The 27,680-nt window shown below is 40.4% G+C and overlaps 1 protein-coding gene across 2 annotated transcripts in view; it reads right to left on the bottom strand.

The window, feature by feature from the left end:
- The window catches only part of PHF2 (PHD finger protein 2), a 145,091-nt gene that overhangs the window by 11,885 nt on the left and 105,526 nt on the right, over window positions 1-27,680 (bottom strand). Inside the window, exons 9-19 of one of the 2 annotated variants that reach the window (XR_006581129.1) lie at window positions 27,258-27,364; window positions 25,571-25,662; window positions 22,022-22,111; window positions 19,939-20,292; window positions 19,298-19,417; window positions 16,823-16,941; window positions 14,962-15,140; window positions 14,653-14,726; window positions 12,013-12,170; window positions 6,612-6,722; window positions 2,792-2,925 (exon numbers count right to left, since the gene is read on the bottom strand). Coding sequence is in view for 1 of the 2 variants with exons in the window: in XM_045024624.1 (XP_044880559.1) it covers window positions 2,651-2,925; window positions 12,013-12,170; window positions 14,653-14,726; window positions 14,962-15,140; window positions 16,823-16,941; window positions 19,298-19,417; window positions 19,939-20,292; window positions 22,022-22,111; window positions 25,571-25,662; window positions 27,258-27,364 (1,568 nt within the window). In the remaining variant the exon portion in view is untranslated. Of the gene's footprint in view, window positions 1-2,650; window positions 2,926-6,611; window positions 6,723-12,012; window positions 12,171-14,652; window positions 14,727-14,961; window positions 15,141-16,822; window positions 16,942-19,297; window positions 19,418-19,938; window positions 20,293-22,021; window positions 22,112-25,570; window positions 25,663-27,257; window positions 27,365-27,680 lie in introns of those variants that run through there. The other variant, XM_045024624.1, reaches the window with a different exon arrangement.

Below are 27,680 nucleotides of genomic sequence, written 5' to 3'. Positions count from 1 at the left end.
CAGGACTGGATTAAAGCACAGGCTCACTGCAGGCCAATGCCGAGGGCCCCTGCTCCTGGACTGATGTGATCACATCAGAATCTCAACTTCATTTTAAAAAAGGTAAGTTCTCAGCCCCCATAGTGGTGAAAACAGTTTGAAAATATGACCCAAGCGTAACGATGCAGTGATGCTTGCCTGAGCCTGCAGGCAGCCTGAAACAATAGCTCTGAGAGAGGTGAACAGAGTATTAATTCTTATGAGCCACTCTGGAGAGTCCCACCAACACAATGCAGCAAATGATTGTACATACTGGAGAGGAAGAGTGCAGCAGGCCTGGCCCACCTACCCATCCAAGCAGGTAAGTCCTGGGGTGCCCCTCTCCTGCCAACCCTGCCTTTCTGGGGGAGAGCACGAAGCCCTGCTGCTCCCAAGAAGGCGGAATTGCCATTCCTAAGGTACAGAAGGTGATCCCATGCTACCACCCTTGTCAGTCTGAGAGGGGACGGGGAAGCTCTGCTGCTGTGTGTGTGTGGAGATGGGGGCGGGAGTGGGCTCAGACAGGGCCACAGGAGTCAGGGGCATGGTGACCTGTGTTGTGGTATGCCTAAGGTCCCAGATTGTCTTCATTCCCCTCTCCCCATCCCGCAAAAAAAAATATTCAGATTTGTTTTGTTTTGTTTTCCCCCAATCATTCATTAAATCATGCTTGAAAAGTCAGGTGTATTATTGTTAAATATATGAAGAAAATCCTTGCTCACGTTTGCCTGAACCAGCTGTGTCAGCAAATATTAGGGTTCTGTGAGACATTCAGAAACACTCAACATCTCTGCCTTTCACATTTTGTTTCACTTTCACTAAATTTCATTGGATTTTGCTCACACACAGATGCAGTTGTGAAACCTTCAGAGGCAGTGGGATCTAGTGGGCAGAGAATGGGACTGGGAACCTGGGACTGCTGGCTTGCTTTGCCACTCACTCAGTGTGTGGCCTGGAGCAAGTTACTTAACCCTTCTGTGTTTCCATTTCCCCTTCAGTAAAAGGTGGATAATTATTGACCAACCCACATGAGGGGAAGGGCAAAAGAACGTATTAGGTGCTATCAAAGTGCTAACTGTCATCAGCGGTACCTTGTATAACAACATCAAACCCTTCCAGTCGCTCTACAAATACCTCAGTGGTAGAGAGATAAATGGACTGAGGGCAGGTGGTGTTTATGAAAACCTTGAAAATGTTTTTTTCTGCAGCCACATGCCACCTGAACTGTTCTCTCCATGAACATTTACAGTTCTTTTGGGTGAATGGTAACAATATCATTTGAGTTTTATTCAATCCTCTGTATATACACACTAAGACTCCTCGATAGAGGGTTTTGTTTTTCTTAAAATGTGCATTTAATTTTGATTTCAATGTTTGCCTGTTAAAGCAATGTATGGTTATAATGTTACTGCTTAATTTAGCCCTGAACTGAAAATCTGCTGACCAGATGCAGTACAAATGGAGTCTTTATAAACTCAGACTGCTTACAACAAAGAAAACCCATTAAATAGTAGCATAAATATATAATTAGCAAGAATGTTGGGGTTTAAAATATCACCCTGTCCATTTTCCCATTGTCACATGTAGATCATGTGTATAAATTACACTTTCACAAAATCTGTCATGTAATTTATCCTGACTGATACGCCTACAAGGTGCTGTAACTGCAAACCAACAACATGCACTTAACTTATTTTAAACGTTCAGTATTTTCAAAATGTCTTGTTTTCATTAAGCATTTCAATGTGAACTTGAATATGTGTATCTAATAGAGAAAGCAGATTTCAATGATGTTTTTTAAGGGTAATAGTCAGCAGCAGCATTTTAAAGTAACTTTTTTATTACATTGCTAAAGAGCTGCATACCCTTCTTGAGCCCTGCATGACTATGTGGTTTTATCTTTCTATGAGTGTTAGTATTTACCTGCTTGCACGCACGCGCGCGCGCACACTCACACACGCTGCTTTTTCATATTATTAAAATCTCGCTTCCAGAATATAGTAAACTTGATGTAGTGGTCTAAAAAATCCCTCTTTTCCTTTCAGTGCAGAGTTTAGCATTCTTGGCATTAAAACTTAAGATCATGACCTCATCGTATCTAATTGAGGGGTTCTTTACTGACAGCTTCTCTGATAGTCATTTCATTCTACCTATCACAGTTTCATGGTACACTGCATAAAGTTCTATTTTTAAATTAAATATATGATTTGGGATTTGGCTAATCGTGGTTTTGGCTCCACTGCTGTGCTTGTTAAAATCTTTTTCCTTTACTACATAAAAGTGTAATATGTTTGGGTTCAATCTGAATAAAATATCAGTTTAATCTGTTTATCTAATCTCAAGTGTCTAATGTGTTTATTCTAATCTATTTATTCCTATCTAATTTAATCTAATCTCTCGCTTCACCCTTGTCTATCTAGCCAATCTAATCTCTCTCTTTAATCTTGCCTACTTTATACAGACTAATCTAGCAATATAGGCCCCCCCAAGCATGCAAGCACTGAGTAAATGTATGTACCAGAGCCGTTCCCTTGATTTCAGTGGGACTAACTAGAAGTGTATAATTAAGCACATGCATAAATACTTTCAGAATCGGGGTCACAGCCACAGAGATTAATTTGTTTTCTCTCACCATAATCAGAATCTTTAAAACAGGCATCTAAGTGGTCCTGGTCGTCATAGTCTTCAATGTCAATACTGTTTTTTGTGCTCTTCTTCAGTAAGTGCTTGCCTGCATTTTTGTTGTTACTGCTCCCGGTTTTTTTTGAGTTTTGGGCTGAGATAGAGTTATTTTTAGCTTGGTTGGTACTCCATGAAGTCTGCAGGCAGGAGTCAGAAGACTGGAGATTTGCCATTGATAACATTCCTTGGATTGCTTCCTGTGTGCTGGGAGATGCAGGTGGCTGACTGAGGGAAAACATTAACAAAATAAAGAGCTTTAAGCTAATTACCAAATCAACAACATGAAATAAACAGTATTCACTGTAAATACAGCTCAATTTGCTTTCTGGATTAATGGCCTCACCACTGTGTAGGTGTTTATTATGGGAAATAAAGTTATACCAAGTATAGACCCATCAAGCATAGAAGGTTAAAAGGGCAAACAGAGATTTGAGCTAAAAATCAGGAAATCTTCCAAAATTTAGTTACGTGAATACTTTTTCACAAGTCATATTTTGGGCGAGTGAGGAGAGTAACCAAAAGTGACTCTCCCCACAACAAAAAGCTGGTAACCCAGCAAAGTCATGACTCCAGTACCCATTTTAGAAGAGAATGATGATGAGTTACATATTAACTTGGATGAGCCAAGCTCCAAGGTGGGTCGGCCAAGACCCAACAGTAAATGAGGGGCAACACCTAGTAGTCAAAAGAAATAAACAGGAGACTTTCTACAAAATCTTTCTTGGCTAGATCCTCAGCTGGTGGAGCAGAGAAGGGGGACAAAAAATTAGGGTAAAATATTCAAAAGAGGCTTCAGTGACTTGAGAGCCTAAGTCTTATTTTCAAAAGTGACTTATGAGTCTATGCTTCATGGCAAGTCAACGGGATTCAGTGAGCTCCTAAGTCACTGACGTGCTTTTGAAAATTTTACTCTTAATCTCAAACAAGATAACAAAAAAGGTTTGCCCATCACTGCTGGGCAACCTTCTTTCATTTTCATTCACTACCACCCCACCAAAGAAAGGAAACCTAAGCATCTGAATCTATCCAATGAAAGAACTGCATTCCAAGCATCTCCTACACAACTGTCACACACAAGGCTGGACACCGTTAGATCCTGAAGGTCACAAGTACAGTATGACAGGGCTTAGGGGACCCTGCAGCTGCAGCTCTATGAACACAGTGAAAATTCTGTTCTACACTGTAAGGCTCAGATCCTATGTTTAGAGCTGATATTTTGCACTAGAACATAACATATGGCTTCTCATTTGTGGTGTGTGTTTGTTTAGACATTCTGGTTCTTTTTTAGGAGTAAAATTTGTTATTAGTGGTGTCTGAATTTGCTTTTTTTTAAATTAGATAAAATATTGGCCCAATCTAAAAGCCTCATGTTCCTGGAGATGAGTTCCTAGGCCTTGAGCCAGCAAGATAGTTAAGCATATTAACAGGATTTCCATCACTGCAGAACGTGTACATTTCAGGTATTTGGGGTGTTTGGTTTGATAAAAATCTATTTTCAGATAACTGCACTGGCTTGGGTTTTATAACAACAACTTAATATTTGTAAATAGCCCTTCTCCCTGACCACCACCCCTCAGGGTGCTCAGGGTACTATTCAAACTACACTTTGCAATGATACAGTTAGATACGGATCACGACAAAATACATCACCTTAAAATTACACAGGTAACACCCAATGTAAGGGCTTTTTATAGATTTCTACCATAACCGAGGAATTTAAATACTTTTATTAAAAGATCAGTGCTAACTGAGTTAGAGGGGAAAGTGATGGAATATTAACCCTGAGTGCTCACAGGACTAAGAAGCAAATTTCCTTGTCCTCTAACTCTGTTGGCCTAGAAACCCTTTCACTACACCTTTGCAAATAAATTGCAGTCACTCAAGGGTCTATTCTCCATCCATATTGAATACCTCATTGGCATCAAAGGGAGTTAGTTATACCCCTATATTTAGAGAGGACTAGATCCTCTCCTTCCCCAGAGAGGAACAGAAACTGCTTAAAGATGTAAAGACAATCCCAACTCCATAAATTGGAGGAATTTTATAGCAAGGTCAAAAGGAGCCCAACTTTTAGTGCTACTGTATGAGACGCCCTCTCATATCTCTTTACTTTCTTCATTGTGGTCCAAGCAGAAGAATAGGACTTCAGGAAACAGAATAAGCTGCTAGACCTTGTGTCTTACCTCAACAAAGACAAAGAATACGATAAGTTGAGAGGCGGAAGAAAGATTCAGGAAAGTGGGAATATGACTAGAGTTATGCATTTATTACTGGTTTTGCATTACTACTGGTGTCTGATGGACAGAATAGCCAGGAACAGTTATGCACCAGTATATATAGACTGATGAACATAACCTGCAAAAGAATTTGAGAAAATGTAGACCTACACTATCCCTGACAGATATTCATAGCTGTCAAAATGCAATCAGGCTCAGAGTGATGTTAAACAAGATGATTAATATTTCACCAGAAAAATGTAGCTTTTGTAAAAGTTTTATTCCTGCAGTGGTAGGTGGATGTCAAAGGGTATGTAAAAATTCTAGAAAAGTGGTAAGCACTTCTAGAAAAGTGTTCTACATAGCACATAGGTTTAATGAGGGAAGAAAAACAGGTTCCCTAGAATGCCAAAGAAAATTAATCTCTTCAGACAGTACAAAAAAGCAATTTCTGAAAAAGCAGGTACTCAATACTTACAACTCTTTAGAAGACAGGCAAACAAAGTGCAAAAACCACTGACAAAATGAAGTTGTGTGTGGTTTTTTTTAAACCACTATTCAATAGAAACCACTAATACCAAACATTTCCTGGGCAAATTAGCAACAACATGTCACATTCTCTTATTCAATGCTAACTTAATCCCCTTTAAAGGTTTTTAGGATTCCAGACATAGTAACATGAACACATTCAGCAAGTTTCTTGAAACTAGTCACAATCATAAATAATCCTAAAAATGAGTTAAGCCAGTTTTAGCAGCTAGTGAATCAATGAAAAAGAACATCAAGACATTTATTTGGTGAAGTACACTTTAATCCTCCCATTATCATGTCAAACACCTTCGTTTTCTGTCTGTTGCATTCATATTGTACATAAAATCTACAAAAAATTAACATATTTTCTTCACATTTTGCTCAGCAGTTTGTCTCAAACACTAGACTCTCAAAACAGTGGAAACAGACCATCAAAAACTGTCCACCAAATGGGAGAATTAGAGAGGAATTGCCTAAAGCAACACAAGCTTTAACAAATAAATTGTGGAATCTGATCAAAACCAGCAGTTCTGAAAGTCAAACCACAAACTCAACATGTGTGTAAAAACCTCTTAAAGAGACAGACAGTTAAATATAAGGCAAAGTGTTTCTCATTAGGCCATGTTCTTGCAGATTTGCATTGTCATTTTTGTTCTGTTTTCTAAGCCAGACAAAATGTAGAACAAGAAACAGAAAGCAATTATTAACCTTTGGAAAGCCATATCCCCTTTCTATAACCTTAGAAATTATTTTTTAAATACCATTTATAAAAGTAAACTTTCTGTTAGTTAAAAACAATGAAGACACCCACCTTGAAAATGATAAGAAAATGGGAACAGATAACCTGGCAGACAATTGTACCGGCCCCCAAACTGGATGGAGCTACTAAAATATGCAGCAATGTGCAGAACTAGTTGCTGCTTTGTCACTGAGCATATCCTGTTCACTTTTTGTTTCGCTTGTATTAAAGGAGAGGATTTGGGGAGGGTTAGAGAAAAGGATATTTTTGTGCAATTTACTGGAATAAATTAATGCCTTTTTGCAAGTGGTTTTGCATTTTTGTAACTTCCTCTGCTGTATTTTTTTTCCTTTCCCCTTTAAAAGATACTTTACTAGTGCTTGAAAAAGTTGTCACCCTTGAGACCAGAGGGGGAATTAGCTTACTTCAATAATTGTTCACTGTGTAGTAAGCATCTGGTGATTTTCAGCTGCTTACATCTCAGCAACCGAAAGAGGAACTGCACTGAAAACTGTCAGCTCACACAGAATCTTGATCTGTAAAACATAGTAAAATTTAGTAAAACTTGGTTCAGCCATTGCACACTCCATATGCAAAGGAAACGTTCAAACTGACAAAAGGGTATCAATACAGTAGGTGTAACATCACAGCTCATTAAAACGATATAGATGGGGGAAATCTCACACCAAATAAGAGATTTTAAGTTCCAAAGTTAGCCCAACTTACTGTGGGCACAGCTGTGGCCCAGGGTCTGATCCAACTCCCACTGGATCAGTGGATCAAGACCAGTTTAACTAAGTAATGGTTTGTGGAGTGTCCAAGAAAAACGTTTCCACTTTAGCTGATTGGTGAGGAAGAAAAACCAAAACCATTGAAAGATGGGAATTATTAATACATGGTAGGGAAACCAAACAGTACCGCATTTGCATTGTGCAGCATTGTAGTACATGTGTATATTCGGGAGTTTTTCCTATTTAAAAAAATGTTTATATATATTTAATTAAAAAATGAGTGATTATGAAATGAAATATAATAATTTCATTAGGCAGGAGCTTTTTTCACTCAAGCTTATACCCACACTACCAAAACCCAATTGTTTATGTAAGATCCAAAAGTGATACATGTTCCCATGAAGCTACAACACACAATATAGTAATTCATGCAGAATTTAGTTATTATGGCATTTTAGACTTGGATTTCAGAAGCCATAAAGGCTATGAATGCACTGGATACAGTGCCTGGTATAAGGGGAGGAAAAATGAGAGGGCTAACTCCTATTCTGTTATTGAATTGCTTTGTGACCCATTGAAGTCAACGGAATAGCACCAATGTAGCCAGAGTCTTTGAGGATTATTGTAACTTTCACAAACGTTTCTGTTTGATACATTGCAAACAAGCAGCCAGCTCATTATCTGTCATACACCCAATGTAACAAAAATGGCTGAACCAAATTTTAATAATTCTTATGTTTTATAGACTCTATTCTGCTGTCATATCCCACTACAAACACAGTTGTAAGCAAGTCTTGTAACATGATGCCCCCCCCAGTACGATGTATTTAATAATTTTGAGAAACTTAAGTGTAAATATGACAAGAAGACTAAACTACATCTGTTAGGTGAAAATGGAATTAATAAAAGTTGTTCTCTAATCCGATGATGAGTTCTGATGTAGCATTTAGATAGGGAGATGGCGCTGAGGGGAAGAGAAAGAAAAGAAGTTACAGGTTTAAAAGTTGTACATTTATTACTAATTGTAAAGGAATTAGAGATGGGTCCAAACCAAACTCTGGGAACGTGCAGACCAGGAATCAGATCCAAACTTTGTGACTCAGGTCCATCTCTTAGGACTTGCCTTTTGAAAGGTGGTTACTCCACTCTGCAAAAACAGTCTTTAGCGGATGGTAAGCAGTAATTGCCTCCACCTAGGCAAAAGCAGCAATTAGCTAAGACTAGGTCTGGTCTCCAAGAGATACCAGCCTTCTCTAATCTAGGCTCCCTTCCTCTTCCCCTTAACACTCCCTTCCCCCCCTTCCCCCCACTGAAAAAACAGACCTTGTGTACACACAATCCTGGCATTTTTACAGCTGTGTAGCCCCGCTTTGAGCCTTGTCTACAGTAGTAGTTCCACCACTGCCAGCATCCCTGGAGCTGCATTGATGTTAAAGTGGTAAGATGAGAGTCTGCAAATTTAGTTTGGGTCAGTCAAGTGACATGGTTTCCCCCAAAACACTGCAAAGATGTCTCTGAGTTTAAATGATACATGTATCCCAGCAAGTGTAACTTCCAAAGACCTGTTCTGTATCACAGAGTTCATTTCCCATGTCTCACACAGCTGTCTGAATGGCAGAGTAAGCAGTCACATCATGAACTCCTGCAGGGTAAAAACTCCTTTAGCTCCACAAGTCTCCCTCCTTCAGGTTTATCTGCACCTCTACTGCCTTTCTTGGCACTCTACACTTCAATCCCGTCCCATCACAAAGCAAACCAGTTTTCTTTTAAACTCACTGATACTATTTGCTGCTACAGTTTCACTTGGCAACTTATTCCATATGTTCACTACTGAGTGTGAAGCATCTCTGTTGGGATTCTCTGCATTGTTCTTAATTTCCAGAGTTTCTTAATGGATAGATAGTATATTCTTTTTCTTCGGAACCTCCCCGGGAAAGAGCTCATTCCACTTTACCAAGGCCCTTTCATAACTGCAAGCTGCAGTTTAGAAACTGTGTCAAGAAAAATTAAACACCCAGTGGAAGGAAGGAGAGAGTAACACCTGCACCTTCTGAGCTCCACGCTCCCTCCCAGCTCTCCCATAAGCCCTGTGTAGTGTTCAACCATATTTACTCCAGACGTGGATCCTGAGACAACATGGAATCCACAGGAGGGCTGGAAAGAGAGCGGCTGCTGCAAACTGACAGTGATACAGCCGGAGGGTTTCCAAATGATCCAGCCTGACAGCTGACATTTCCAACCTAGGTGTGCCAGCTCTAGGAAGATGCTTTGTGCTTACAAAATACTGTGGTTAGTGTCTGTCACACACAACTAATAAGCTTTGTGACTCGTGAAGAGGGTGAAACCTGTTTTGAATAACTTACAAAAATTTATTGCTTCATCTGTAAAATGGGGCTAATAATACTGTGCGCCTTTGTAAATCACATCGAGATGTGCTGCTCCTAAGTGCTACTAATAAATTGGCCCTCTAATAGAAGTGAAGCAAAGGGTACTCAGTACAGTCCGGAATACACACTGGGCGGTCTCTTAAGACTGGAGGTTGCCTACCAAGGGTGGCCTCTGGACCAGGTTTCACTCTATTAATTACATCATCATCATCAAGTCTGCCTTGAATGACAATGTTCAGGTTTTTTTTCTGTGTAGCCAGGACGTTTAAGGTCTCTGTATCCCTGTTAACCACAACTGTTAAGTATCCTTGAATCTTAACTACTTATTTTGATTTACTTTCTTTCCCGGGGTCAGTAAATCCTGTTTACTGAACGAAGCCATCTGGGCTAACAGCTTCCTGGATTCTCCCATACTAAGAACTGGATTGTACACACCTTTTAAGCAGGCATAAACTCCCACTGATTTCAGAAGACATTGCCTGAATAAGCTGTGCAGGACTGTTCTCTAACCACCTTAAGGCTTTTACAGGAAAGCACTCCACTTATCGTGCACTCCTTGGTTTTGGTACGTTCTCCCAGAATTGTATATTTACATTTATTTACATTATTATTTGTGTTACCGTAGACCCTAGATGCCCCAGAGCTCCACTGTGCTAGGCACTGCACAAACACATATTAATAGACAGCCCTTGCCCTGAAGACCTTACGGTCTAAGCAGACAAGACAGACAAAGGACAGGAGAAAGGAATCATCATCATCCCCATTTTACAGATGGGAAATGGAGGCACAGAGAAATTGAATGACTTGACCAAAGTCATAATGGGAGTCTGTGACAGAGCCAGGCACTAAAACCAGGTCGCCTAAGTTCCAGTCCAGTGCCTATAAAAAAAGAACTACAAAGCCTTTTAAAGAATTATTTTTTAAAAATTGTGCAAGTCTCCAAATCACTATCACAACACAGTGGTATGGTTAATAATTACAAATACATGGTCATGTAAAATAAAACATTAGTAAAGCTGTTCTCCCTTTATGTCCCTGACATTTGAGTCCAAGTTTCTGTTTCTCTGCTGAAAACGTCAGATGATGTCAGTACCACCTAAACAGAACATATTCCTGCACGGTGTTAGGCATTCCCAGATATTTTTATTATTTGTACAGCACCCCAAGTCCTTCACTTAGGTTTTAGGCCCTAGACAGCATGGCCTTTTACAGACATAGCCTTTGCTGAATGGAGGTTAGAAAGGAAGGGCCAAATTTTGCTCTCTTTACTCAATGGGACTGAAATTGTGAGTGAGATAAGTAAGGCTGGACCCAGATTAGACGTATGATCATACAGATGATGGGAGAGAAGAGAAAGCAAGAAGGGAAAATTGTTCTGATATGTACATGGGAGGTATTTGTTTTGCTCTTTTTAAAGGACAAGAGGAAGTAGACTGTGCCAGGGTGGATTGAAGAGATGGGCCCCCTCCTGATGTCAATGGGCTGGAGACCCAGAGCCTGTATCTGCACAAGCAGGCTCAATGGGGCCGAAATCTGATGAACAGGGCTGCTCTGCAGGGGAGCCAAAGCAGGGAGGCCCCATGCAGGTGGGACACACACAGTGTGTGTCAGAGAAGATCACCATGGTGAATTTCTGTGGTTTCCATTAGAGGGGAAATACAGCCTGGCCAGGACCATGGATTCACTGGGGAGCAGGCACAGCACGTTGCATCTGCTATTTCACCCCAAAATCACTAGTAGTTGTGGTTCTCCTGCAAGGCACTATTCTGAGAGTTGTTCCTTGGGCTGAGCTCACAGGGGACCAGATCAAGCAGGTATTAAATATGTGAGCAGTCCCATTAATGTAAATGGGATTACTCACATGCTGAGATTAGGCATGCATTTAAATACCTTGCTGGATCAGGGGACAGATCAAATTTGCCTTGCATTGATTTGGGATATTTAACACATATGTTTTAATTGAGATGGACCTGAACTAAAGTCCCAGGTCCAAACAGCTCTTATGTCTGGGGTGTTTGTGATTTGGATCCAAATTTTGCAGCTCTAATTTGTAAAATATTTTCCTTTCCCGTTAATAGTTTCCAGTTTTGGGCTTAACACTACAGTGTAAAAAGCCTCCCAGCATTTCTCACTATTAGCCAGACCTCAAAGATTTTGGTATCAATTTGATTTTGGTATCACACTTATAATAGCCTCTGCTAAAACATTTCCAGCACACATATAGCCTTGCAGATGAGCAAGGCCCCAAACTGATCCACGAAGACCCATATTATGCTTAATGTCCTCTAGAGAAATCACTTCTTACAGTCATTTGCTGCTTCTTGAATTTTTTCTTCTTCCAAACAGCCAATCATCAGGACTGTGTGGACAGTACCAAGCATTATAAAATGAATGCAAGTTGCTTGGTACATAAATTAATGTTGTTCTCAAGCTGCATTAACTGAGCTGTCTCCTTTAGAATGAATCATCTACTTTATTGTTATTTCTTCGGTGGATTTTCAGCATTTGCAGCTGGGAATGCCTCTAATTTTATAATTATACCACCAGGACCTTTTCCACCTGCTCACCTCCAAGGCATGGGACACAGAAGGAGCTAGTTTACTGGAGAAAAAGTGATTACTAAATTGCAAAATCCCTGTGTTAGTTGCACACATGAAACAGAGCATTATTTTGCTTTAAGAGAGGGATCATCAGCCAGCTGTGCCTACCTGTTGGTGTTATACTCTAACCCCCCAACTTCCTTGCTCGCCTGCAAAAGATCTAGAATTCCTGCCGAACTTCCACTCTCTTTCTTCACTTTGGAGTTGCGGCCTGGCTTTGCCTCTGTGTCAATGTGAAGCGAATCTTCATCTGATGACTCATCACTCTGTCAATGCAAGGAAAAGGCTCAAAAAAATGGAAACAAGCTACATTAGTCAGCAAGCTGTCAAATAGTTTTTGTCCCCCAAAAACTTGAGGACAGAACTGCTTTCATTATAAAAGTTAGGGGCACAGTTTGAACAGGTCTCCTTATGGCTTTGTTGTTGTATTATCTTTTCAGAGTCAATTTAATGCTTCTGAGGCGTGCCAGACTTATGGAAGTCCCCTATTTATCTATCATCTAGGCAACAGCAGTGCAAGCTTCCCCGCGCTACCTTTCCAATGTGCCTCACTCTTCTTCTGAAGGCATCCCTGCCCCCAAGTTAGAGAGTGTTCTTTCTTCAGGCCTCTCCAGTGCTTTGTGTCACTGCTAAGACCACCAAGAATGGATGCCAATTTCTACTGGTTTTGTATTATGAACATTTGTGCTCTAGCATCTGCACTGAGACCGTCATCTCATTTCACATCTGTCAGGCGAACACATCAAATGGGAATGAGAGCTGGGAGAATTTTTTTTAGTCAAACAGTAAATTTGCCAAAAAATGCAGTTTTGAGGCAAACAAAACTATTCATGAATTCAAGTTGAATTCGGCCAATGGCTTGGGGCGAATAAAAAATTAGGATTTTTTTAAAAAGTCAAAATGGTTCATTTGGACATTTCATTTTGAAAAAATTCAGTTTCAGTTTGAAATTAAACAATTTTTTTCCAGTTCAAACACTGAACCAAAAACCACCCCAATTATTCGCTCAGTTCTAATGGTAACAATTTTGAGTTACTACTGGACTGTAACCATCAATGAATGTACAGGTGAGAAGTTCTGATTGCCCTTAAATTTCCTTGAGCCATCATGTCTCCCCAAACACAGTTAAAGAAGTCTACACTATTCAGGAAATCTGAATGTCTTGGATATATACAGTTTATGTCAACAGTCTACCTTGCTTCTTGCAAGTGATTCAAATCATATAATAGGCATGCAAATTGTCCCCTATTTAACTCTAAGCATGTGCTTAAATGTTATCCTGACTAGGAATGGACCAATGCATCTGCTTAAGAGCTTCCCTGAACTCTGACCATAAACAGTCCCATTGCAGCCAGTGAGAGTGCTCAAGCGCTTTAACATTAGGCATGTAACTAAGTGTCTTGCTGAATTGGGGGCATTATAGATGTGAGAGAGATGACAAGGAAAGAAAATTCCTCTTATGTACTCAGTAAATAAAGCCCTTAGTTATCATGTAATAGGCATCATGGGCACCCTGTAATATAAAACACCAACTATGCTAACACGCCTCTCACATTACTTTAAGATTCACTTGTTGAAAGTACTGTGTAGAAATGGATTAATGCTGATCAGTGCCAAAAGAAAATGAAGACGTAGGGGAGCTCATTTACTGCCACAGGCCAGGAAAGAGTCCTGAACAGAGCCCAGGTTCGTAGAACAGAGCCAGCAATATAGTGCCAGTGTGAGCACTGCCGAGCGGGTCCCACTCACCCTCCAGACAAGGACATGATTCTTCATGTTCTGTCTCCTTCTCTCGTTACCTGCTTACAAAGTTGTCCATCATTCCTGGTCATGTCTCTGTTTTGTATTACTTCCCTTTTCCCAGTGAAAGGGAAGGAAAGTGACAACACTTTGTTCCTGTAAAGTTATTTCCTATTCATTCCTTTGTCTTTTCTTCTCCCCAACCAGCCCTGTCCCTAACCGCCATGAAAACTTTCCAGCCCCCTAATTTTCCCACAGTCTTCATTTCCCGCAGTGCAGGTACCATGAGTCTGGATAAGGAAGAATGGACAGGACTATCCTTGCAGTCCACTAACTCTGCTTCTTAATTGTCCAGAGGAATTGCTGTGAGTGACACATGCCATCTTCCTTCCCCACACTGACCGAGCATGCATCTGCCACAGGTGTGCCAGCCTATCATGAGACAGGTGCCCAACCCTGCCACCACTGGAAGACAATGGGAGTTCCTGGTGTCCTGTGGCAAGAGAATTGAGCCATACAACTCATTTGGGTGGAGAGGTGTCTAACAATAAAATTCTGCAGAATGCTTAACAGGTCCTAGACTCCGTTTACGTTCCCCACTGCAGTGGACAATATATGAGCAATCAAGACACAGTAACAACTAACCCCGATCTGCTACAATATATTAATGCAATCCACTGCAGAAATAGCAGGTCACCTCTAGTTAGCTAAATGAAAAGACATTACAGTTGGATATAAAGAAATCTACAAGTCTTTAGTACATTAAGGGTCTGATTCTCATTTATAGTAATGCCCTTTTACACCACTCTGGCAGCATGAAGTGGCTTTAGAGTGGCTGCAAATGTAATTCAATGACTATTTCATTGAGGCTTCTCAATACTCACGTGTGTTTGGGTGGATCAAGGTCAGAGGACTCAGCACCCCATAGGATCAAGCCCTTAATATATTTCTAAATGTGTGTAATGGCACACAGATACAACAGGGAAAGGTACGATAATAATAGAATACCTTATACAATACTGATTCCACCTTTGGCTTCTTAACTGGTGTGTGTTGTAGCGTTTCTTTTTTATCTGATAAAACTGAAAAAAAAACAGCAGTTAAAGTTGAGACAGACCTTTCACTAACTCCAGAAACAACCTGTACAGCCTCAGAATACAATTTAAGTCCACTGTATTTATTTTAAATCTTGTGCTGCAAGTAATCTGTACATGTTCTTTATTTATTGTAAAACTTATAATAACTTTAAAAAGTAGTTCTGAAGAATTGGATACAATTTAATTGTACAGATATAGACAAAACAGGATGAAGTCTTACAAGGTAAATCTCTTTTCGTAGTGTTTTTCTTTCTTCTAATTGGAAATTCATCAATTTTCAGTTCGCCATCATCTGATACATACTCATATTCATCTCGCACAGGTTTTGTTTTATCTTCTTTAAAATTTTGCAGCGACCCAAACACACCAGGATTCAACTGGGTTTTGACTCCCTTGGAACTATAGAGACAAATATTATAAAATCTGAAATGATAACATTTTCACACGGAAAATGTATCAAGGAGACACACAGCCATATATCAAGGTAACATTTCTTATACATGTAGGGAATCAGAGCATGGTAGTTTTAAAGATAGAGTGGCAGTTCACATTGGTTTGCATGTGTATTGTTTTGCACAGGTTTCACAGGACCAGATCCTCAACTAGTGCAAATCGGAGTTGCTCCACTGACTTCAAATGAGCACTACGTTGAGCTTTGTTGGTTTGTCAATTGAGCTTTATTGGTTTCTACCTGCTAAGGATCTAGACCATAATACAATCAATATATATGCAATACACACATATTACATGAAATCCTTGCATTCCATTTTTAGTTGATTTATGTAGAATGTGTCCAGCCTAATCTCCGGGGAGACGTACATACAGCATAAAATAAAAACTCAAACTGACAAGAAGTCAACTCAGAAAAATATCCCGCCAGCCTGCAATTAAAGCTTAGTCCAGTTAAGGCACCATCCTCAAACATCTGCCAGAGTGAACAGATAAACCTTTCAAATTGCCATTATAGCCAATAAATTTGGGCTTTGTCAGATCAAATTCTAGAGATGAGAGTGCTCTGCCTGGATTGGGAATAGAGCAACTAACAAGCACTCCGATGTGGTCTCCATTAGCATGAGTGGCAGTTTCTTTCAGCTGCTGAGATGGAGGTGGTGGTCTTTAGGGCAGGAGCAACACAAGCACTTCCTCATAATCGATAAATGTTGATGGAGCCAGTGAGAATTGCAGGTGGCCAGGACTGCTCAGGATTTGACTCATTGACCACAGTGGAATTTTTCCCCCATATTGATGCCAATAGAACAGTAGCAGCCAGAACACCTGGTTGAGTGTCCCAACCACACCTACCACTGACTCATTCTCATTTCAACCAATAGGCCTGCAGTAAAATGAACTGTGGAGGAGGACAAGACAAAAGAGGAAAAGAAAGGGAGATGAGGAGGACAAAGCATGAGGGGAGAAGAAGAGAAGGGCACCCAGTCAACTACAAATGGCACAAAGGGACAGATCACAGTGCAGAATCAGGCAGAATGTGTCCCTATAAGGAGCATATACAGTGTGTTCGGATACACATCCAGAAGGCCAGAGTAGCTCCAGTGAAATGCTGCACTGACTACCAGTTCAAGTATTTTTTTTAAATGTATATTATTTACTCACTGATCCAGGTCTCATTTAATCAGGTAAATATTAGAACCATGCCAGAAAATAGGCGATTTTTTCTTTTATTACTGAGAAAAGTGGGATTAAAAAAAGCGTTAATGAAAAAATACCGGTGTTTTAGCCTAGGGCAAGTTTTTACAGCCAAGATATAAACTACCGGTAATAGAGATTTATAATTGACACACTCTAACTAGAGAACCAATGTAAAACAATACACACACAAAATAATCTGAACTGCCACTATCTCTGTAAAACCACTAATAGGGATCTGATTTTATAACTAAGAAATATTTTAAGCATATTGTAAATAGAATTTACTTATGGTACTTAAAAATAATAAAAACATAAGCACAATTTTTACTTTTGAACATAAGGACAAGTTTGTCACCTCCCTGTTTAAACCCTCCCCATCCATATAGTACATTTATCCTTTATAATTCAATGTGTATTGCCATATTTTTACTTACCCGAGCAGTTTCTTGTTAGAGAAAGAAAATGTAAATTTATTGTCCTTATTTCCTGATAAAGGTGTCTTTTCCAATTTGTGTTCCTCTTCCATTTTTAATAATGAATCTGGTTTGCTGTTCTGCAAATCATGAAAACAGCAACAAAACTAGGTTAATATGTTACCAATATTTTTAGATTTCTAAGCAAATTCTGGTATTTATTACTAAATAATTAGGATACACAGAATGTGTATGCATACACTCACACATAGAAATGTAGATATATAAATGGTTTAGTTTTCACCTCAGTTAGGCCCATTCAGGAAAGCATCCCTGTTGAGGATAGCACTTAAGTACACATTTAACTTTAAACTTATGCTTACGTCCCTTTGAAGACAATGGTTGCTAAGCATATGCCTAAAGATAAGCATGTAAGCATGTGCTTAAGTGCTATCCTAAATGGGGATGGTCTTAAGCATGAGCTTAAGTGCATTCCAGAATCAGGCCTTTACACATGTGCTCTTCCCAATGAAATGTATCAGCACTGTACCCACACAACTAAGGCCAAAACTAAACATTGGGTCACCTTCTTTCCTTTCTTCTTCCCTTCTCCCTTGACTTTTGGAGTTTTGGGCGGTGTGGGGGGCTTGGGGGTTTTCACAGCTTTTGGAGTCTTTTTTTTCTGAACTTTTTCTACAGGTGGTGGAGGGGGAGTCACTGGTACAGGTGATGGCACTTCCTGCTTCTCCACAGGACAGATTTCCTCTACTTTCACGTTGGCACTCATTTCTTCTTGCAAAGAAGCACATGCTTACATTTTCAACATTTCCTTGGTTTCATTTTTTGGGAAGTGGTTTTAACCACACCTTGACATGTGAAAAATCCAACGTATGTATTTGTTCCCCCTTACTAATATTTTGCAGACTAGTAGCAGTAGAGGATGTTAAGGAATCAAAGCCATCACAATCAAGTTCATTTCATTGCACCAGTTCTATTAATCCAAACAGTTCCTTGGGATTACCCACTGGCAGAAGCTGTCTTTGTGGCAGAATGATATTGCCACAAAGTGTTTTCAAATACAGTTTTAAAGGAGGATACACCTCCCTCCATTGTCAATATTTTGAACTTGTTACATAGAAGAAACTTGGAAACTGGGATCTGCCTGGATCCAGTGAGTCAAGAGCAACAGGGAACAATCCTTATTTTGGCTCCCTCAAGCAGCAAGTCTCTCTCCGAGACCTGCTCACTTAGAGAATGCACTTTCACGTCACACATCTAACAATTTAGCAGTTACAGTTACCCTTTTTTAAAAGGATGGGATACGATAATACTTCCTTTTCCCTCTGGAAGGGATTTGCCCCTTAATCTACAGTAGAAGCAATAATTATTACATTATGTGTTTTATATTTCTGGATTTAACATCAAATCAGTTAGAATTTTGTTTTGTTTTTTAAATACAACCCTTGCTCTCTTCTAAACTGTATGGGTACTATCCTCAACTGGTGTATATTAAAATACATTACCACCACCAGTCATCATCTGATGATCTGGCTCAACGAGAGTAGCTTCTTTGCTGATAATAATAATATAATAATTGGAGATATACCAATCTCCTAGATCTGGAAGGGACCTTGAAAAGTCATCAAGTCCAGCCCCCTGCCTTCACTAGTAGGACCAATTTTTGCCCCAGATCCCTAAGTGGCCTCCTCAAGGATTGAACTCACAACCCTGGGTTTAGCAGGCCAATGCTCAAACCACTGAGCTATTCTCTTTTTTTTATGTATTTTTGGCAGGCATGTGTGTGTTACGGATGGGGGGGTAAGTAAACCACAGTTTTGTTTCATTTTAAGGAATGATTAATCCTTTCTCATAAGAAGCCTGCAGAATGCTCTGAAATTAAGACTGCAGCTATTACAGAATGAATGCTATGGATTACATTCTTTGTATTGCTCCAAAATAGTCTGGAGTAAGATTATTGCACTCCAGGAGTGAATTCAACCTACATTATGTATCTCAGGAGCCTGTCTCAATGAGGCAAACTTTTAAATGTATGGGGTCTGATCTGGATCTCTCTCACTCTGGTTTGACACCATTGTGAGTCTACTGATTTCACTGGAGTTACTGCAGATTTAAACTGGTGTAATTCAGATCAGAATCATGACTTCAGAGTAGAGGTAGGATTATTCAGTGCTGTCTACAATTATTGTCTGACTGAAAATCTTTCTTTAATTTTCCATAATTATTCTAACGTCTTTTGGAGGGGCCTGATTCTCTGTGTGCTTACACCTGTGTAAATCAAGAGCAACACCAAAGCACTCAGTGGAGTTACACTTTGTGAAACCAATGAGCAAATCTGGGATTAGGCCCTATATTTGCACATTGTTTGTACTATACTCTGCTAGAAGATACACTGCTTCTTCCTCAATTTCTAGTGTTTCCCATTGCTGTGTGCTACTGTACTCCAGTGTGGCAGCACAAGTTAACAACAGACTTTACCTTATATTTCCATTTGGCTTCCGTTTTGCTCTTATTGTGCTCTCGAATTTCAAATTTCTCCACCTCATTTTGCTTATTAACAACTTCCTTATTGGGAACACTTAAAACATTCTTTGCAGCCTGTAAAAAAATCACCACATACTCCTAAGCAGGAAGGAGATGAGCTCCAATTTTCCCAAGTTAATTATCTCCCCCTTAATAAACATATAGCTGAATCGTCTGGAAGACAGAAATATTTTACACCAAAAAAAAAAATCACACTGACACTGATTCTTTTTGACACAATAGCTGGAGATTCAATCAAATATTAATGCTCAGAGAAATTAGAAAATTAGTTTTGTTTCTCCTTTGCCACAGTCACTATAAAGCTTTCATCTCCTACCTGTTGCGTCATAGGCAAGTTTCACAAACTGCATACAAACTACTTTTTAAAAGCCTTAATATTATTTCTTGTAGAACCAAATGTAAACAATTAAATGTAATGGGTGGCAACCTGGTTCCATTGCAAAACTCTCAATACATCAATGGAACCAGGATTTCAACCACTGTGTTTTAATTTTTCCTGCATGAGACACCTGAACGTAAGTCTTACTTCATGCTACTGAAAAACTATTGAGAGTAGTTAGAACAATGTGACGCACCTTCCCCTTCTTTGGCGTTTCAATTTTTGTCAAAGCCTCTTTCGTGTGCGCCTCCAGCAGGTCCAGATTTGGAATGGCCGGTGGCGGGCTTTCCTTCACCTTCTTTCCTTTCTTCTTCCCTTCTCCCTTGACTTTTGGAGTTTTGGGCGGTTTGGGAGGTTTAGGGGGCTTGGGCGGTTTAGGGGGCTTGGGGGTTTTCACAGCTTTTGGAGTCTTTTTTTTCGGAACTTTTTCTACAGGTGGTGGAGGGGGAGTCAATGGTACAGGCGATGGCACTTCCTGCTTCTCCACAGGACAGATTTCCTCTACTTTCACGTTGGCACTCACTTCTGTTTTGTTGACTTTGAAAGCATTCTGTAGTTTGGCAGAGCATGGAAACACATTCAGTTCCAACTTCAAGACAGTTAGTTATTCTGCAGCATCTCCCCTTCCTCATGGAAATAAAACCCCAACACCTTCTTATAAAGATAAAGATGCTCATGCCCAGGCTGGACAGGAAACATAGGGGAATCCTCAGGGAGCCTACAGCTTTCCAGCATACTCCTGCACTGTTCCCTCTCAACTGCCAGTGCAGAGGGTGTGGCCAGGTAAAAGGGATGAGGCTGGGGTTCCCTTACAACCAACTGATCCCCACATCCCAGAACAATCCTTGAGAGCTGCTGACAGCCAGCACAGATTACAGGTGCTTCAATCTCCACCAGAGGCTGGACTGGTACTCAGGGGACTCAGGAATGGTAGCACAAAGGTGCCATTAAAAAAAATGCACCACACTAAGGACTCCGGTGGGGTGATCCGCAGCTACTCTGGATAAACATACTAATTATCAGACTTATTTGTAAACCTGCATTTGATTTTCTAAAGTATCGGGATGCTTGTCCCATACAAGACTCTACTTCCATAAGCAGAAAGGCTGTTTTCATATCAAAGAAGCTAATATTAATTAACTGCACCTTAAAATGCAGAGAGTCAATATTTCCTTAGTTTGGTCTCTGGGTTTTATTTTTCCTTTTCTTTTATCCAGAGAATTCCAATATGGAAAAAAACCTTGTGAAATTAGACGGTCTTGTGTTTAAAATGCAAATCAGACATAACAGAATACATTTCAAATTAATTCAGATGCGATAAATGCAGCAGAACCATGTTTCACACCCCCGGGGTAAAATAAGCAGTAAAAAGCTGCACAATTAAAATTAGCAGCTTCTGACTAATTAAAAAGAAATTATTTTCTGCTTAAGTTGCCATTCTGATTTTACGTAAAAAGGCATAAAAGGAAGAGCTAGATTTCAGTGTCGGTGACTTAAGGCAAGGGTAGGAAAGAGGTGGAGCAAACTAAATGTCGGTCTCAAAACACGACAGAGCATAATAGTGCGTCTGTGATTAAATATACAGTGCTATCTATTACTCTCGATCCACTGTAGGACTCCCACCAGTACCAACGGGTAGTGAGCATGTGTGTTAAGAGGCGTACTGTAAATGACATATAGGTTTACGTGCCACGTTGTTGTTATTATTATTATTATTATTAATCTTGTTTATACCAGTAGTGGCTAGGGAGCAGTCGAGCTAGGCACTGTACAGTCAGAGTAGCAGTAAACAGGCCCTGCCTCGAAGAGCTTACAGTCTTAACAGAGAGTGCAGGTGAAGGTATGGGAAGGGATGTAACACACGAGCAAAGTGATCAATAGGATGGTGGCAAACATCATGTTAGTTCCATGTTATTTTGCGGCGGGGGACTGGAGTGAGTTAGGTGGGGATTAGCTAAAGATAACGTGAAGGGAGAGGGGTGAACAGGACAGAGCAGATGCGAAGAGGAAGGGGAGGAAACAGGAGAAGGAGGAGGAGGAGCAGATGTGGATTGAGGCTGAGGAAGAGCCGGTGAGGCAGGGTAAAAGGGGGTTTGGAGCAAACGGCCAATCAGCACAGGAGATAGAATGCCTTAACAACATCACTGTTCCTAAATTTCCCATTAATCTTCCTGTAATGAGAAAGGGATTCACTTATTTCAATAATCCTGCATTTTATGCTGCAGTTTACGAAAAATGCGTGATGTACCGGTAGTTAACATTATGGAAAGAACACAAACCTCACTTAATCTTATTTCTTTGGCAAGGTCCTTGATAAGTTGTGCTGGTTTAAAATGTTCCGGGAGTTCGTCCTCATGGTCAGCTAGAGCCTAAAACAAAACACAGCCACCGTGCTGTTTTCACTTCCTTAATATTCTTCTCACACACAATCAAAAGACTTGTCAACTGACCCATCTATATTTTTTCTATTTGTTCAAATCAAGTAACACAAACAACATTAGATGATTCCGTTCAACTAAGAGACAAATATGTTTTTACCCTGTCAGTGTGTTATTTCTGCTCCCTAAGGATAACTACTTATAAAATCAATAGTTCTTTTTAGACTGTGTGTGATTTTACAGCTGTAGCACTTCCTTGCTTTCCTCCCTCTGTGCCTTCTTTTGATAAGTTCATTTCCTACAGCTTCACCCGGAAGACAGGGTAGAGAACATCTGAGAAGAGTATCTTAATTGAGGATAATAGGTGAGTCCCTTGCTGCCAGAGTGGGTGGGGACCTAATGAAATTTGCACTCGCATGCCAAGTTATAACATCCCAAGCTCTGATGTCAATAACTGCACCAGACCACTATAAATTATTACTTGTTTGCACATTTTTTATCCTATTTCACATCTGCTTACCAGGTTGACCAGTGGTTCTCAACCAGGGGTACACCTACCCCTGGGGATATGCAGGTCTTCCAAGGGGTACTCAACTCATCTAGATCAGTGTTTCTCAACCTGGGGGTTGCAGCCCTGGGGGGTGGGGTCACGGGACAGGTTCAGAGGGATCACAAGTGCAGGGCCGACATTCAGGGGTGGCAAGCAGGGCAATTCCCAGGGCCATGCACCACAGGGGGCCCCGCAAAGCCAAGTGCCATGCTTCAGCCCTGCTGCCTGGGGCTCAGGTTTCAGACAAGGCTGGCAAGTGAAAACCAGACTCGGGTCTCATGCTGAAATGTAAGTACAATATTTATATTCCAATTGATTTATTTCATACTTATATGGTAAAAAATGAGAAAGTCAGCAATTTCTCAGTAACAGTGAGCTGTGACACTTCTGTATTTTTAGGTCTGATTTTGTAAGCAAGTCGTTTTTAAGTGAAGTGAAATCTGGGGGTACGCAAGACAAATCAGCTTCCTGGAAGGGGTACAGTAGTTTGGAAAGGTTGAGAGCCACTGAGGTAGACAAATAAATAGGGTGACAGTGAGGAGAGAACTTCCAAACCAGAGTCCGCTCTGACACCCAGAGGACATGGACTGCAGGATTCGAAGGACCAAAGTTTGAACTCAGCATTAACCAGTCCTCCATTGCTATCGGCTAATTGCATGCAAATAAGGCACAGACATCTAATTGATCTAAACTCTATGGTACAAACTTGTGCCCTCCGTTGCTCACGCCCTGCTAAAACAGAGCCCAGTGTCTGAAAATCTTACCCTACATCTGTCAATCCCTGCTGCAGGTTCCCTAAGTGTGACCCTACAAGTATGTTGTGACGTACTTGGAAACTCAGCAGCTAATCTTAGAAGACATGGAACAAGTAAATCAATTCTATGTAGGAACACTTATGAAACGGTCACACCTTATATCACGGTTCCAAATAGCTCATAAAGGATAAATCAATGAGTAAATGACAGCTTCATAAATTAATGAATTGTTATAGAATCCAACAGATCAAAAGGTGGCTTATTACCCTGGCTTAAAACCATTAATAACATCTATTGATGTACTTATAACCACCTATACCAACATACTACTCAGGGCTGTGACGTGCTTATGACATCAATTCATCGTTCATTAACCCTTTATAAACTAGTTACAGATGGAAACACTATTCAGTGTGACCCATGAAATCATAACTGAACTTTAATGAGTCACAGCAATGTAAGTGAGGCGGAGTTGCTCTGACAATATGCATTCCTGATTACAATTCCTGTTGCTTTTCTTAGGTAGGAGCAAGAAGCCAAAGCAGAAGAAAACAAAAACTGACTGGAGCTAGAAATGCCATCTCTCTGGACTGACCTGCTCCCTTCTCCTTTTCAGTTTGCATCTCTCTAAGTGTTTGTCCATGTGGGCACCACCAGAACCCGGGCACAGCCTTCTCTCTCTCAGAAGAGGAGTGCCCTGCCCCCTGAAGTTCCCAACACTTGAGAGGACTTCCACAGGCAGATGGGATCATTTGTAGTAGCCTCTTCAGAGACATTTATAACGTCAGTACAAGTCTCTATATTGCCAGTAGGCACCACTCATTCATAAACGCTCCTCCTGACAAGTTTGCAGCGTGGCAAATATCTTTAACTCCTACACTAAAAGAAGGTAGGTGTCAGGCCAGGTGTTTAGCTGGTGTAAATGAGAGTAGCACCATTGACTTCACTGGAGCTGCTCTGATTTCCGCCAACCAAGAAAAGATGTCAAGTAGTGTTCACATCCATGTATTTCTGACACTATCCTCGAGGGCTACACCAAGAAAAAAATGCATAAAATTCAAAACCAAAAGGAATTAGACTGATTAAAAGAAGAAAACAGTGATTAATGGGATCATTCATAACGGGGCTCCCCTTTACAAAGGGTGCCCCTTAGAAACTAAGGGTCAGAGGACTGGTGATGGAATAGGATGCCTTTTTCCTCTATATACAGTTCAACTATATACCTGGTCAGTAGTTTATGAAAGTTATCTCCATTTGACATTTGTTGGATGGCCTATGAGCAATGACTGGTGGTCTTAGCTCTGCTCAGCAGACTTCATCGCAACACCATCAGCACAACGGACGCCAGTTGGCAGACTCATCAGAAAAGCCAAGGGCTGAATGGACATGGAGACTGAACTAGCCTTGTACCTCTGCAAGTGGTTCCACTCAATCAGGGCTGAGCTACACTGGATGAGCAGACCATACCATTTGAGGAAACTTGCAGTGCTAATGCTTCTATTGCTGCTGTTTTGTGATTAGACAGTGGAATTCTGCCCCCTCACTAAAGCTCCTGTCCTCTCACTTAACACTGGTGTAAATCAAGAGTAACTTCACAGAGGTCAGTTGAGCTACAACTGGTGTATTTGAGAGGCAATTCAGGCCTGCAAGATCTCAAATCTTTTGAAGTCGTCTCTAGCTCCAAGGCGTACAGCTTGTTGCCAATTCATCCTGGTTTTCAAGAAGCAGGGACAACTTCCCCTTTTCTGCACATACACCGCTACCTCGATATAACGTCACCTGATATAACATGAAATTGGATATAACGCGGGAAAGCAGTGCTCCGGGGGGCGGGGCTGCGCACTCCGGTGGATCAAAGCAAGTTCAATACAACACGGTTTCACCTATAACGTGGTAAGATTTTTTGGCTCCCAAGGACAGTGTTATATCGAGGTAGAGGTGTAATTATATGCCTGACTTTTTTGTACCTCAGGCTACTGCTCTGCTAATAATATAAGCCCCTATCTCCCTGTCTCCAAGAAAGTAGGATTACTGATTTTGCTACATGGACGCTATTTTTGTTATTCAGTCTTCTTCTTTGTTCTTGCTACAACACAAACCAATGAAACAGAATTTAAAAAAAAAAAAAAAAAGACATTTTCCTACCTGTTTTTTAGTCCACGACCTGAAAGCACCATTAAGAATTTTTGCCCCTTGGACTAAATGAGAAGGAGGCTGCTGCCCAGCTTTGTGCAAACCTAAGCAAAGGAAATATTCAATAATATTCAACCATGGTGGCCAATTTTCTATTTAAAATTCTTTATTAAAAAATGTCTAGCTGTGCACTGACGTGGGAGGCGAGGGGGTGTTTGGAGCCAGTAGCATGTACTCACTGAAACCAAATCATGGCTATAACTTCTATAGTAATAGGAGTGCCATAATCCATTCCTCAACGAGTCTGCTCTGTCCCTGTGCATTATGTCTCCATTTGAGTTTATAACTGAAGTGAGTTGATTCCCAGTTAGCTCAAATTAGCTACCAAGTTTGTACATGCTAGTCTGGACACTCCACAAACACTGGTCTTAGGACACAAATGTTTGTGGTTTACCTCAGTGCTCAGACTCCCATTGACTTTGGCAGACTTTAAATCAGGCCCTTACCCTTGTGTGTCTGCTGCTCTCTTTTATTTCTGATAGCATTAAATGATACTGTCAACAGTTCTGGTCACTTTGAATAAAAAACCTGGTATCTAAAATACTTCATTAAAGAGAGCTGCCACGGATTAGATGTTTATAACATAACACACTGCTTCCACCAGGCAAACAATGTATCTGTTCTTCTGGAGATAAAAGGTACCCCTAATAATTCTGCTCATTATAGTTTGGTTCATAGCTAAGTCACAAGGAGACCCCCTTGAAGCCCACATTAAGATGAAACTTTGGTCTTACTTATTTAAATTATATCAATTTATTTTATTTATTTAAAAAAAATCTGTGTGTTTCTCTCTTCAGACGATGCTGTGACAAGAAATTAAGATGAAGAACAAAATAATTACAGTAAATAAAACGTGTGTGGTGTGCGTGAGGTATCTATGTATATAGTGTGCCTGTTAACTTTGAAGCAATCCAGTTCAGGAGCTCTTGTGCTCCCAGAAAACTTTACTATTCAGCATCTGTGAAGGTCACATTAACATTACCAAATGACCGGATTCTGCTGCCCTTACAACCAGGTAATTAGCACCTGGCTGCATAAGTAGTTCTATGAAAATCAGTGGAGCACTTGAGAAATGAGGCACTACTCAATCTAAGGTCAGCAGAATTTGGCACTAATTTAGACAAATCATAGGGCATGACTGCAAATCTGGCACTCAGCCACTCTAGAAAAGCTATACTACCTTCCAATGTAGTTGCCCTGTGATACAACTGGTGGGACCTCAGCTCTGTCTTCAACTCTGCTAAACTGTTTAGAGGCTTTAGAATAAATAAGAGACAGAGATAAGCTCCTCTCTGCACTACAGAATGTAATAATGCCTTTAAATGATTTGGGGGGGAATTACTGTATTATAAGATGGTGACCTGACATGGTTGTACTAGTAGGTCAGATAGGACCAAAATCAACAAGTACTTTCCAAATGTGTATATGTTCTTTTTAGCCTACACACCAGCTAAGCACATTTATCTTTGCCTTCTGTTGGTATCTTAGGTAAAACGCAAAGACTTGATTCTGCTAGATCAAAAACTGGTGATTTTGGCCCCTGTCCATCTTGTGGCTTGCACACCAACGGAAAATAATGGTAACTCTATCCTCACATAACCACAGCTGAGAAAACAGAGTGCATGGAACAGTGGTCTACCTTTGAATGTCTCCAGCAGATGCTTTCCCATATACCAACATGCCGTTTCAAAGTTTGGAAACTGGGTTAGGCTGACAATTTTCAACCGCCTTTCCACTTCGTACGCTCTGTGATACAAAGCAAAAATGCACTTTATGTGTAACAGACTGCAAGCTACATTACAAGTGAAAAGAAAAGTATAGCTCATTGACACATTAGAATGCAAACGTCTTATGGATTTATTTCCCAGATTTGTATTTTTTAATCAACTAGGCTGGAATCAATCCTAAAACACAACATTAAAATAACACAAGTAAAAAAGAAACAGGAAATTAACAACGGAAAATGGTCTCATTGCATGATTTGTCTGACCTCAGAACAGACCTTTACTTTACGCTTGGTACGGTCCCCAGCTGGGCAGCCAGAAGTCCATATTCAGAAGGG

Source organism: Mauremys mutica, chromosome 7 (assembly GCF_020497125.1).
Source record: "Mauremys mutica isolate MM-2020 ecotype Southern chromosome 7, ASM2049712v1, whole genome shotgun sequence".
NCBI lineage: Eukaryota > Metazoa > Chordata > Testudines > Geoemydidae > Mauremys > Mauremys mutica.
Note: the sequence above shows the minus strand (reverse complement) of the source record. Positions and strands in the feature narration are given on the sequence as shown.